Source organism: Ascidiella aspersa, chromosome 2 (assembly GCF_963924565.1).
Source record: "Ascidiella aspersa chromosome 2, kaAscAspe10.2, whole genome shotgun sequence".
Lineage (NCBI taxonomy): Eukaryota > Metazoa > Chordata > Ascidiacea > Phlebobranchia > Ascidiidae > Ascidiella > Ascidiella aspersa.
Window position 1 is genome coordinate 22,922,535 of NC_139448.1, and position 14,501 is coordinate 22,937,035.

General features: G+C 35.2%; 1 protein-coding gene across 1 annotated transcript; it reads right to left on the reverse strand.

The window, feature by feature from the left end:
• Positions 1 to 701: 701 nt before the first annotated feature.
• On the reverse strand, positions 702 to 14,100 carry LOC146164349 (fibroblast growth factor receptor-like 1). Its single transcript, XM_083382413.1, has 10 exons — positions 13,183 to 14,100; positions 9,959 to 10,084; positions 9,727 to 9,879; positions 6,511 to 6,543; positions 5,939 to 6,056; positions 4,734 to 4,900; positions 4,057 to 4,283; positions 3,847 to 3,988; positions 1,851 to 1,971; positions 702 to 1,380 (listed from the first exon to the last, which is right to left on the reverse strand). Exons 1-10 carry the CDS (start codon positions 13,283 to 13,285, stop codon positions 885 to 887), a joined length of 1,686 nt encoding a protein of 561 aa, XP_083238539.1. The 5' UTR covers positions 13,286 to 14,100; the 3' UTR covers positions 702 to 884.
• Positions 14,101 to 14,501: the final 401 nt, after the last annotated feature.

Sequence of the window (14,501 nt, forward strand, 5' to 3'; positions counted from 1 at the left end):
GCATACGGCCCGCCGAGAACTTTCTGAGTTTGGTTTGGCCTGCGACTAGGAAAAGGTTTGCTGTTCTTAGACAACACTATTTGACTGAAGCCATGATTTTGATTCAATGATCGAAATCAAGTGTAATGGTGACGGCATTACCACAACTGGTTCACTGCAGCAAAAGCCTTATAAAGAATCACGTAAATATTACACGATCTAAGTTTTTCTCGTGAAACCTTCATATATATTTTTTTCTGTGTGAAGACGTATTGCATTAAAGACTAAAAGTAATAGAGACCCATATTTTGTTGAGTTTGCTAATAGTAATCCTAAAACTTTTTTCTCTATTGAACTCGTGTAGGCCTACTAATATGCAGCTGAAAAACAGTCTAAACGCGAAAAGCGCAAAGAAATTGCGTTTGGTCTAAAATTATTTTTATAAACAGGCAAAAAACACTAAAATGAAAAAAAAGTTTGCAAAATTTGCATTTTTATAGCATATATCAAAAAATGTACTTTGGGTGACATGGTCTCCCACTCCCCTGGAAAAGCCCCTGCTAAACTACCCTAATCTATAGCTTTTGAAACAATTTTGTAAGGGAAAAAATGTTTTTAACTCAAATATCGTTTCTTTCTTGTGACGCTGTTACCGATGATCAAGTATTTCTAGTCTGAAATATTTTTGTACCTGACATATACCCCATTTCCTTTTTTTTTCAACGAGATACGTTTTTTACTATCAACACAAAAATATAAAATGTAAAATGTAGTTTACAAAAATAACAACCACTTGGGATGAATGGGATTGATACGATGGTCTTCTGTTCTCACTTCACCACTTGTTTTGTTGTGACACAAAACGATTTTAACGCTTGATGCAAGGTTGTTTTTCCTTTGACGTTTCACGAATTCGCGTGCGGTCGCAAAGCTCGAGATTTGTGCGTCAGGTGCACATGGCGACAACGGTGATTACGTAAACAGTTTTTACTGTGATAAATCTTTCGATTTTTGCCTGTAACAGCACATGAAGATGTATTGTCGCTGTATTGTGTAGATGGTGGAGGTGGGGGAGGGTGGAAACAGGTACTGGATGAAAGTGCACATAGAGAATCAACATCTTCAGTACTGTCGCTTACTCTTACATTAAAATCTCCATACGACGAGCGTAGAGGGACTAGTTGCTGAGGCATAGAAACGAAACCATCTGCCGTATACGAGTATACGCATGAACTTGAGTCTTTATCTTTTGGAAAAGTTTCTTGATTTATGACACATTCTGTGTTATGGTTTTCTTCACTGGAGCATGTTGCTTTAATTTCACCCATTCGACTAATGTCAGTTGCGTTTCCCAGAAAACCAGTGAGAGGATTCAAACGATCTCGTTTGCAAACACAGTATCTACGTAACAATAGAAACACTGGGTTACTATTTTAAATCAAGGAAATAAACTGGTTTTAACCAAGACTGCGGAATCGGTTAAAATACGCCAAGTTCGACGCCGGTCAAAAAATTATCCCGAGTCCGATTCCTGAGCCCCGAGCCCGTCTCCAACTATACAGCCAGTATTTAACTCATGTATCTAAAACAAGGCAACTAGAATAATGCGGATATTCAGCAATACAGTCATGTGTTTAAGATAATTCACCACCCACAATACGTGGTTGACAAATAGATATATGCGTGCTATTGCACGATTTACTGTTTTAGGTCTTATCAGTTTAGAAATTTGGTGCAGCGCATGTGCACCTCGGACTCGAAACGTTTTGGTAGTCGCAAAACAAACCGACTCCATCGAGTTCCGAGTCCGACTCCAACTCCGCAGTCCTTGTTTTAACATATCAAATAAAATAATATTAAAATATACTTACATTGTTAATGAAAAAACAACCATCAAACTCAAACCAGCAGGAATACCGATGATAATTGGCAGTGACAAAGATTTTTCGGCACTAAATGGTAACGAATCTTCTTTTGTTAGGACTGAGTTGCCTAAATAAGTTTAAGAAGTTTAGTGTTGATGTGTGTAGGTTGTTTTAAAATAGTTTATACTGACTAAGGGCGGAGCAATATTTGTTTAAAAAAAGTTTTGGTAGTTTGTAGTAATTTCCAAATATTTCTACATTTGATCGACAGAATAACAGTAGATATTACACCTGAAACGAGAAAGACCCACAGGGATGCGAACTGTGCGCAAATATTTAGACAGAGCGCACAAATGTTATTTATTATTTTTCCAAGTTTCTGTACCTTTTATATTTCGCCAGTTTAAACTTCTGCTGTTCTAAGCGCTATACTGCATGTTTCGTTTAATGTTGCGAGATACCAGTAGTCAAGCTTTTCATAAGTTTAAATAGATCTTCCGATTAGATAATTATTAATTCCCATCATTGATAACGAAAAAATATTTAAATTTAAACTATAGCACTATGTTACAAAACTATAGCATTATATTACTTAACAATTAACTCAATATTTTGTGAAAGTTTATGTTCTGCGTAACAACCAAAATGACTTCGGTAGCCTACAGCTAGGGCATTGGGGCACACAACCGCAGCCGTTAACGGTAACTTATACGCAGGGCCGGATAAACCATTAGGCTACTAAGGTCTTGGGCCCGGAAAAATTCAGCCCTTAATTTTTTTTAGGCTAATTTTTTGTCAGGCTGATATAATGATACAGATCCAGTACCACTTGACTACAGCTGTTTCTGCTTAAAAATAAATGACTGAGTCGAGTCAATATATATATACTTTTATTACTTTTTGTAGCTTGGTTTGTAAAATTAATCCCTTCTCCAGTAAACAGTCTTAGGTCTACAATACCCTTAATCCGGCCCTGCTAATACGGCCGTATGTATGTTTGGGAAAACACAAGTGTTGGTGGCGGTACGTTGATACAATGTTTTTGTCCACTTTATTCAAACATTACACATCTAAACCTGGTTTAAAAGTAAACAGGTTTTTTAAGTTATAGGCCAGACATATATCAGACTCCAGCTGCTGGTCTAGATTGGCTAAGATCAGTGTTTGGAAGCGATGCGAAAAGATTTACTGCAAAAAGCAAGAAGCTTTATGGCGCTATTCATCTAAAGGCGTCGTGTAACATTACCACATTTTTTTGCAGCAAACGCTTTGACACCTGATTCCAAATATACATTTTTTATAGGTTACTTTGGTACATCAGTGCAAACCAGTCCGTTCAGGAACATCACGCTCTTTATATTACTTAAAGCACGCTTTTATATCACTTAACCCTATGACTAAACATAGTACGTTGTATCTGAAAAAAAAATGTTTAAGAAAAAATTAGAAAGCTCAAATAATTTTCCAGGTTAGCATCCCTCCTGGCGGCTGTGAGAAAAATACAGACGGTTTATGCGGTCGTCAATAGCTAAAAGGTTGTGTACCCCTGAACTAGGGGCACGTACCACAGATTGATATTGTCCTACTCAGTTTTACAGTTGTTATTTAAAAAAGGTTGAAATTCTTTTAAAATGGTTCACATGCTTTTATCGCAATTAAATAACAAAATATAGCAGTGCAATGTTTATGTTATTTTGTTTTTTAAGGGCAAATTTTACTTTAGCGTTAATAAATTTAGTTACTTACATTTGTTTACTTGCTTATTTATAATAAATTTATTTTTGAGGGTTTATCGCTGCGTTCGATCGCAAACCATAACAACTATATATGCCTATATAAATTTGGTATCGGATCGGCATCTGTTCCTTCTTATAGCGATACTACTTTCATTGATCACTCCCAATTTGTGTCACAGTTTAATTGTTAGTTGGCGTGAAATCAGAGTAAGACAAGTACGCAAACATGAAGTTCTTGTATAAACAAACTAAATATTTTCACTTACGTGGTAATACAGTGAGGTAAGCGTAGCGAAAATTATATCCCATTGTATTGACTCCAAAGCAATAGTACATTCCACCATCTCTGACAGACACGTGCTTGATGACTAACTTGTTTAGGTACGACCCATCTCTTAATCGTTTCATCTAAAATTAATTTGCGTTTAACATTAGGAAGTCCCGCACTTTTTGACTTACAAGCTAGTATCAACAACCTCTTGCGTGGGAAGAACAACAAATGAGTTTTCCGCAGAAACAAATTGATTGTCTTGCCATTTGTCCATTGGATGTCCGTTATGTCGTTGATCAATGCGTTTTATCCATTTTATGGTTGGAGGCACAGGACTAGAAACTTGACATTGAATTGATGTTTTATCTCCAACAGTTACCGTAGTGTTAATTGGATGTGGACTGAGCAGCACGGGCCTTTCTCGAATATCACCTGTGCAATTACATCCACATGATAATAATTCACATATATAAGTTTGCGCGTTATCTGTAACAGTTTTGCGACGACGAATACAATATTCTAGTTAAATATTAACAGGAGGCGAACCACAGATATCAATAACGACTTCGCTAAATCTTCAATTTGTTAACGGAGTCTAAACCATATTTGTTTACGCTGTAAACCTCTGTACATCGTGGCAGGGTTTTTATACAAATATCAGTGGTACAAAAGCCAGTACAAAGATTTTAGCTATACTTTTTGATTCCTTTGCGATTGTTGCATTATCATTGTTCTTCGCAAGAATATAAAACAAACTTTCTTTTATTGTTTCATGATGATCAACTTTATAATTTAATACGTACTTTGCTTATAAAATGTTCAAGCATCCATTTGTAACACATTTACCAGTATACCATGTTTTTTTTTTTAATATTTACTTACCAACTACTTGTAAAGTATAGTCGAATGTTATTTCACCCGCATAATTCCAAACCCTGCAAGTATATCTGCCGCTGTGCTCTGGTTTTAAATCGCGGAGCCTAAGCGTCCATTGGGGCTTAGTTCGATTCATATCGTATCCTATTGTAGTGAGATTGTCGTTCTTATACCTGCAACAAGATTTTTAGTTAACTTTTCGCAAAAGCATTTACTTTTAAAGTAATTTATGAAGTTGGTCTAACCCTAAAAATAAATTTCAATAGAATTATAGATATCGTTTAATTGATCCTTCATATTTGGGGTTGTAGCCTACTCTGGTAATTCAATTTTATTTTATACATTATTGATTTTAGTAGCGCATGCTTGAGTGGCGGCAGATAACCTATGCAAATGTTTCGCAACCTGATGGTCGCGACCCAAAATGCCGTACGATTTGGTTAGGTCGCCGGCTGCAGTAGTTCACAAGGTTATAGGTTTGTTGAGATTGGTCATATTAATAAATTCGATGTTTTGTATGCTATTGCCTTATGTTTTGTTCAATGTAAAATTTAGTGAGGAGAATTGGGTCGCCTAAGCTTCGCTGTTATATTTATACGCTTAGTATTGGGGTCGCGAAAAAACGTTGGGAAAAACTTACCTATGTTATTCGGCATGTAATTACTTAAGTCAATGCTTGTGGTATGTGTCTTTAAGTAACTAATTTTTAAATTATTTCACTTAAAGTGCTTTTGGCAACTTTATTTAAGTCGTTAAATTAACGACTTAACTTGAGCATTTTGGCAAATGGCTTACATTAATCTACAGCGTTTGAATTGCAAGCAATTTGCGTAATAAGTAGGATTTTACTTCAAATTTTAGACGTAAATATTTGTTCGCTATTTGATTCGTTTTTAGTATTTGCCATAGAAATATTGCTTAAAACCGGATGAACTTAAAATTTTTAATAGTGTTTTTTTTATTTTATTTTTTTTATTTTTAATAAATTTTTTTAATAAGTTTTGTGATGCCAATGACTTGACTTGGATTTGACTTGGTATGGCAATGACTTGTACTGAAACTATAGGGTAACTATGACTTTAGTCATTTATTAATTATTTGTTTATAACAGAGGTGATTTGCTACCTTGCACCGAACACCTTTGGTTCGGCCAATTTAAGCAATAACGTCTTTAAGAATACAAATATATCGAAAACATTTAGTACACTCACCATTCAATTTTAGGAGGTGGTCGTCCCCTGGCTTTGCACTTTAACCGTACAGTTTTTCCATATAGTTGTACAATACTGTGATGGCGCATTTTTTTAGGCTGTGTGAATATGGGCTTTTCTAAACAAACCATAATATAGTTTTAAAATTTACATTTTAGCAGCAAACTGTAAAGAAACGCACATATATATAAAGAATGTTTATATACTTGGGAGTTCTTATGGCTTATATAACTTTATAACCCGAGGTTAATACAGTTGTTTTGTTAAATGAACTTCCTTAAGTTATTTAGTAAACGTTGAACAATACAGCCGGAGTGATACATTAAGCGGAGAAATATAAGCGGCCCTAGGCATGTGCAAAATTTGCGATTATATCGCTCGATCAGCATTACTTTAGAAAAATAAATACGGCGTCTGACAAATAGCTGTTACTGCATAAGCCAGCTTTCTTTTTGTAACACGCCGTCCAATGCGTTGTGAAATATTGTAAACATACGAAGTTCTATGCGCAGATAGGAAATTAGTAAACTAGATTACGTATACACAGTTACAATTGCAATCTATATTCTTACCTGATTTTTTGAAACGTTGTCCTTTCTTTTTACCTAAACACATATTTTAATAAAAAATGTGGCAGCAAAATTGTTGTTATTCATATTTTGAATATGTTGTGATATTATAACCTTATCCTCATAAAAGCCGAACAAAAAATACATTTTTATTGACAATTTATTGTTTCAGACAAAATTTCTAAATTAACCGTTTAGATGTGCTGAGTGCAACTAATGGTGCCCATATAGAAGTGTATTAAATAAAGTAATTATATTTTTAATTATTTTTAATTAAATGTTGATTAAATGTTTAGAAGTGTATTTAATGTGTCAATAAAGACTTTATGAAATACTGATTAACATAAAACAAGTCTCATTGCGATATCTCATCATTTCACTTTTTAATAATTTTTTAAATTGTAAAGAGACTTTATGGACACCCTGTATTACTATAGTGTCCAGCGTATAGCAAACACAATTATAGAAAAAAATCTTGGAAAAAGTATTGCTAAAATAGATCTTAGATGATAAAACACGGTGGTGAATAGATTACCAATTACCACAACAAGTTTTACCCTATTCAGCGCAGTCTTTACAACTGCCCATTTCAGAGCAGTCAAACAACAGCGCTTTGTATCGCGTGTTTGAAAACAAATACCTCGCCGAGTTTAATTCGCGTCCGACCGTCCGTGTTATTTGATATATATTGATTTTGTTGCAACGAACTGTCTATTTACCACAGTTTCAATAAATGTGTAATAACTAATAACGTTTGGCCAATTAAATCCAATGTATTATGCCTTGAATGAGCAAACGTTTAGTTTGTTTAAAGCCTGTTCTAGCTTTTTAAATAGCATTTTGTGCTGAAATAGAGGGAAATAACGATATTGGTGTACAGCAACGCCAAACATAAAGTTATATTCTTGCTGTACACATAAGCAATTATTAGACATTTCTGTGTGGGAAATTATTCGCAAGAAACAAGAAGAATTTGACTTGAAAGAAGACTTCACACACGTGCAAGCAAGCAGAACCATGAATACAAAGTTGGTTCTAACTCTGTCGTGGGCGCTACAATAAAATACCGGAATGGATAAATATTAATTTCCTTCATTATGTTCACTAGTTTATTGAAATCAGAGAAAATGCGGAATTATTATACTTTAACAATTTTGGACAACCTATTATGCAGTATGGATGGCAATAAAGTCACTGAAACACAATGAAAGGGAAGCAGTTAAAGGACGTATGACATTGTTTGTGCACACGAGCGTGATCAACGGCAAAATTCTCCAGGTTACAAGTGAAGTAGACGCGAGATATATCAAGTAACAGTCAACGCTACAGTGGTTTCCTGCAACTCAACTATTTAAACAGTGTTTAGCTAACTTTGTCAAACATCACGACACAGCACAAAGGACAAATTTGCATCACGAACGTAAAAGTTTTTAGATTCGACCAATTTCAAGTATGACAACGGCCTGCAGAAGGCTGTCGTTCTCGAGTATATTTTGTTATAAAAGTTTGAATCGACGATTCGTAATAAAAAATATATGCGTATCGGGTAAATTAATATTTTACACAACTTATTCTCGCAATTTTACATAAAGGTCGACCCCGAAAGGTTACTCATTGTTATTTCTTCTACAAGATAAAACATAGACTTTATCGATAATAATTTTTAGGTAACATTATATTTTCCCAAAATTGAACTTTTTCAAAACTTAGGTTTGCCGTCGTGTTTGTACGCAACTAAATATCATAATAGATTCTACTAAATGAATAAAAAATCACAATATATAAACAATCAAAATTAGTTTTTTGTTAGATCGTCGATAGTATTACATTAGTAAAGAATCAAAGTTTGTTTTTATATGAATAAAAACAATTAAAGTTTAAGTAAAAACGAAAGTTAGTAATAAGAACCATAGACGTGACAATGGGAAAATGTTTTTATCTAGGTGAATCTGTATCATAACAGCATGTTTTTTTTAATCTGTATTGAATGCTAACAAGGGGTAAACTTAGCATCAGGAAGGAATATAGTGAGCCTAAAGTCGCTCATGCGCTAAAGCAAGTCGCCTTGTGACATTGTTGGGGTCGTATTACTACAAATGACAGGACCCGGGGCGTGAAAAAGGTGCAACAATCGACATTTCTTCAGAACATTTTAGTACGATACGATCATCGCGGGAAAATTTGTTTTGCTTTATTATACAACGTAAATATACTTTAGGAAAGTAATCTTACAATTAATTACCACAACGTTGCATTTGTTGTTATGCTTACCTAAAAAATAATAAAGGCATATCAAATCGTCGTCTAGAAAAGGTATAAAACATACAGTAGTAACTTCCATTGCGCATTTAGCTTCAAAATCTAAATCTAAAATTTCAACCACTTGTCAGTGTAACGTGTAAGAAGTACACGGCGGCCTAGAAATCTAAAACAGGGTTTCAATGGGCTATTCTACCACACCAGTTCGACACACTTCATGTCACAGTGGAAAAGATTAAGTGGCTCAAGCTAAGGGCTCAAGTTTTTTTAAGCTTGCTGCGCTAGTTTACTTATACATGAATGCAACAAAGTAGACAGAAGCTAACTGTCAATTAACAAGTATTAATGATCCAGCTAGTCAACGATAACTTTCAAGTTTGTAATGTATAAATGTGATCACAAAGTAAAAAATGTGATCACAAGAAGGTTTTAGTAACTGCTTATAAAAAAATATATCCTTTTACCTATGCCTTTATTACAAAAATGTTTGATAAACTTTTTTAACATTTCAAATTTGGTAAAAGCATTTCTTGGATATAACGCCCAAAATTTTCTGCTATTTATAAAAAATACATGGGTGAGTTGATGCTTATGAACTGTTACGACCTTGCGCAAAATTCAGTGCATTACGGTGCGTTATATTTCAAGAGTTGAAAATGTACAAATGGGTTAAAATGAAAAAAAAAAATGTAACCAGAACACGAAGGTCGTGACTAATTGCAGCTGAGTAGTAAAAAAGCTCTTGGTGACACTTGTTAGGTCAGCTAATAATTGAATGGGCTCAAACCTCTTCAAACTACGTAAAAGCACTTTAAGCGACCTGTTACTTTTTGAAGTAACTTCTTTACATACAAGTGGCTGCGCAATGTAGTATTGCTACTAATAATAAATCAGGATTTTTGTAACTTGCTTACAAGAAAGCAAACCTAACAATCTTATCCATATAAATAATGAAGATACCTTTGACGTTAAAGTGTATTTCAACATTTTTCTTTCCAAATCCATTAACTGCCTCGCAGTGATAGGTACCCGAATCAGACAAGTGGACGTTTCTAATTCGTAAACTCTTTCGACCAATTTTGAAACGTTTCCATTCGTTGCCAATTCGTTTTTCTAAATAAAAAATAAAAATATTTGTAATAGGTAACTATAGTATTTTGTTTCGTTTGTTTACTCAAACAATATCGTTTACCGTCTTTCCACCATGTTGTTAAAGGAATCGGTTTTCCAGACACACTGCAAACCAACGAATGAGTCTCACCAACGTAGGCTGTGATTGAGGTAGCATCAGTGGCCACTACACTTGGAGGATTACCTTCTTTAAAATATAGGTATTATGTAAATGACACATATAATTCCACTTGTTCACACAAATCGTTAGTAGGACTCTGCATTAAGTACCACCGATAATATATTTTGTATTTGCTTTTTAAAACAATCGGTGTACTGCATGTGATTATTTTATAAAACGAAGTGTAAAACATAATAAAAAAGTAAAGAATTTGTGCTTATTTGACATTTCAATAATTTTGTAAAAACACACTGAAAACGTTGGTGATTTAATTTCGTTAGAATTATATAAACAAAATATGCTTCAATATTTTTACACCAAGATACATGTCAGGGAGTCGAACCGTATTATTTTTTCGGCTCAGGTTAAGTTCGGGTTCAATAGTTTTTTTTCTAGAATCTGTTTGAATTGCGGTTTTGGTTCAGAAAAATCCAAAAATTCCCGTTCAGCTCTGATTTTTGTTATAACCCGTTTATGAATTTCAGATATAACATATAAAACGTTTTGGTTTAATATAAGTCAAGGGGCGGGCTCAAAACTTTGGTTTTAGGGGGTCGTCATCATGGGCGCCCGCACGGGGGGGGGGGGGGGTAGGGGGAACTTTCCCCCCCTGGAATTTTAAAATGCGATTATTAGTATTATTTATAAGTGTAATACTTATTACTTATGAAGGATAAAAATATTATACATTATCCATTGCACCAAGTGGCGTATCCAGGGAGCGGGAGTTGTTACCTCCTTTTTGTAAGTGATATTATCGTTTTTGTCATGGTTTAACAAACTGTTCGAAGCGGCGTGCTTTTTAAGTAATTGGGTCACGCGTCTTAATCAAATGCGAAACCAAAATCGTCGACCGTATTTGGTCGACCGTAAAAACTGTTTTTTTTTCTCTTTCGTTATTTGTTTAGGTTGACTGTTTAGAAAGTGTGTATTCGACAATTGACAACGCTAAGTCAAACCTTTTTACTTTTTTCTCGCTGAAAAACGTCGAGTTATACGCAGTATGTTCCTCGCTGTTCGGTCTCTGCGCTACTATCCGATGTTGGTGTAACATCGACATTTGTTTAACAGAAGCAGATTTTTAAAAGGAGGTATAATGGTGACTGTCGTGCGCGTTTCAAAGTCTCCATTTTTAAGTAGTGATTGTTGACGCAAATTATGCTCTTTAAGCATACTCTAAGACCACGTGCTATGTGTGCAATGGACACAACTTATTTCCCCTCAACCGCTTAACGCAAAATTATGCTCTTTAAGCATACTCTAAGACCACGTGCTATGTGTGCAATGGACACAACTTATTTCCCCTCAACCGCAGCTTGTAATTTAGCTGACTTGGCACACAGCTCGGCGCAGATGTTGCGCTAATCGTGGCATAATAACACCCAGAAAAAACGATCTTCGTTTAGTATTTCATGTGGTGAAAGACGGGCTTGTAATTTAGCGCTCGTTCCGTTCATAGAACTTGAAAACTGCGCTGCTGATAGTCGAATTATGTGTGATTCTACCACAATTAATTACACATATTTCACGGTCTTGGTTTGTTTTTTTGCCTGAAGTTAACGATTGCACGTGATTTCGCAGCTGGCGCCTGACAGGATGTTCGACGACGCACGTGGTCGCTTTTGTTGGACGTATTTGGCTGTTTCTGTTTAGTTTTTTATCACGTCTTGCAATCACCATTCTATGACGTCATACTGTTACTGTTTTATGACGTCATTATTCATTAAGGTTAGACGAAAAATAGAGGCAATTCTCTAAGTTGAAAATTCAGGACCCCCTTTTTGATTTTCTGGTTACGCCCCTGGTTGCCCCCCTCTGGAAAACTTTCTGCGGGCGCCCCTGGTCGTCATCATGTTTAGTGATTAGATAAAAAATTAACTCGACTTCATAAAACAAGTAACGTTAAGGAACCCGCTGTTTTTGACATAATTGTGCACAAATGTGCAATTGAAAGCTAAGCTCTGTCGCAAAAGTGATAAATTGCTGTTATTTGGTGTAAATTATCCAAACACTTTCCTAGCAAGGAGTCGTGGCGCCTTGAACACAAACACAGAATTACCAATGGCTTAATATAATAGCATTTATTTATCAAGATGACTTTGCCAAAACAACAAACTGTGAGGGCCATTGACCCTCCAAGGTGTAAGGCTGCCTAGAAACCAGACTGCGGGGTCGGTTAAACATAACCCGAGTCCGATTGTCAATTCCCCTATTCCGAGTCCGGATTAAGACTATGTGCGTTTTCGCCGTGCCCCGAGTCCGGCTCCGATTCTACAGCCTAGTACTTTGCCCATTTATGTAACTAAAATAATGTGGACATTAATAAAACTTCTCATTATGCAAAGGTATGCACGCGGTGCCTTTGGGCTGAAACGTTTTCGGAGTGAAATATATTAGAAGCTAATCACGAGGGCAAAGCTCGAAATAAAATTGGCTTAACGTTCAAAATAGATACAAATAATAAGTTTTTTAGGCCTCGTGTCCCTGAGTCCGCTTCTGCTTACCCTCAACTTAAAACTGTTGGTTTAACAACGTTTTTAACTTATAATCATCTGTATTTGCATGATGAATTAAAAGCGGTTAATCACCCCTTAATAAAACCACTAAACCATGCAAAGTGCACGATCTTTTTTATTTTTTCGTCACCTTACGCGTAATTGTTGCTGCGAATTTTATGATTTTTTCTGTTCCCTAACCTTTCCCTAAATAGGCTACTGCAAGCCTATCTCTGATAGGTACCTCCTGTCTTATACCTATCCCTTAGTTAATAAGTGTGTTAAAAAATAGGTTTAATATTATATTTTTTATTATTATGTGCACACTGTCATAGAAGGATGGATAAACAAAATTTGTTATAACTATTTACAAACGGCACCAAACTCGAACATGATATAACTTTAATCAGTAAGGATTATCTTTGCTATATTGAAGTTAAACGCTTCTTGGCAGGCTTCGATTTGCTTCAGGGCACTTAGAAAAGTATTTAGTTCAGTTCCGGTTGTATTCCCAAAATTCTTACGAAAAGTAATTCCAAGTTCGCGAAAACTTATGCCAATTGCTTAAGACTCCAGTTGAGTTTAGGGTTTGGCTCGACTCCCTGTTATACCACTATATTTTGAACTCACTTTTCGACGTAGCGTTGACGATAGCGACAAGGACAAAAGAGAAAAAAATGGTATAATAGTAATACTTGATAACAAAATAAAATTTCCGACAATTCACTGGCATGGTTACATGAATTATATAAACATTTTCCTGGAATATCTAAAAAATAGTTACATTTTTACGGGTGCAAGAGCACACCTACATATTTCCATAAACCAGGTCAAACGAAAGCATTTACTCGCACCAGGACTGCTGATAATGTTATCCTGTTTTGACAATGCCAAAGGTCTCAATTCGCTGTTTTAGTGAAAAAAGTGACCTAAACTGGCAAAATAAGAGTCTAAAAACAAGAACTCGTCTCGCCTTTACAGTTACCGTAAACTTTAACTAATAGTTAAAGATTCATTCGACTGGGTGATGCCTAGTTTTGTGGTGCAATATATTTCCATTAACAATTTGACTGACTTTGATAAAGACAGAATGGTCTTAAGATTTTAAGCGACCTGAATTTGCAGTGTTTTGTTTTTTGATAACTAGTACACGTCCTGCTCGGAATATTCCTCTATCTTACTGAACGCAACTCTCATGGCCTGGGATGCGACTATGATGAAGTACTTAACAGTTTTATACTATGCATTAAAAAATCCTAAAATTAATACTGTTATTGCAAATTGGTAGGCAATATTTTGCGTATGCCACAAGAGTATAACGAAATAAATTTATGATTGAGATTACATTGAAATATAATTTTTTTATTTAAAAACGGTAATACATTATACACATTCTTTATTTTTATGTTCTTTACTAAAAATTTGAAAAAACAGCACCAGTAATTCGTTAGATAAAACTAGGTCAATACTTCCTATAACTGATATACACGATAATTCAGCAGATATTTCTCTTGGCTACCACTACCATTTCAAAATACTATTATCCTATTTATTTTACAACATATATTACGCTTATATTACGCTTGGTAAAGAACTGTCCTTTAAGCTGCTTTGTTGACTCCTTATACCTATTGGACTGATGTATGCCTTCTCTGTGGGTATGGTATCATTGCTCGCGCCAGCTAGGTAGACTCACAATGGTGGCGGCGCAAGTCGACAAACAAACGTCACGGCACTGAAAGACTCAAACAAGAGGCCGTGTGATTGCGCGAAAATCGTAATTCTTAACCTACTCTTTACTGCCCCATGTCGGGAGAACAATTTGTTTATGGACAATACATAATATATATTTTCTTTAGTCGCAACAGAATTGCAGGTTTGTATAAGAAAACTTATTCTCCAAAGCTTTATTGTATTTACGTTGACTATCATAATTTGATTTCCATTTA

What these genes read in the sequence shown, in the direction of transcription:
- LOC146164349 (XM_083382413.1), bottom strand. Translation starts at nt 13,285, where the DNA reads ATGCCAGTGAATTGTCGGAAATTTTATTTTGTTATCAAGTATTACTAT. An exon ending in CGTCAACGCTACGTCGAAAA is followed by an intron (nt 10,085 to 13,182) that starts GTGAGTTCAAAA and finishes TATATTTTAAAG; the next exon opens with AAGGTAATCCTCCAAGTGTA. An exon ending in AACAACATGGTGGAAAGACG is followed by an intron (nt 9,880 to 9,958) that starts GTAAACGATATT and finishes TTTTTTATTTAG; the next exon opens with AAAAACGAATTGGCAACGAA.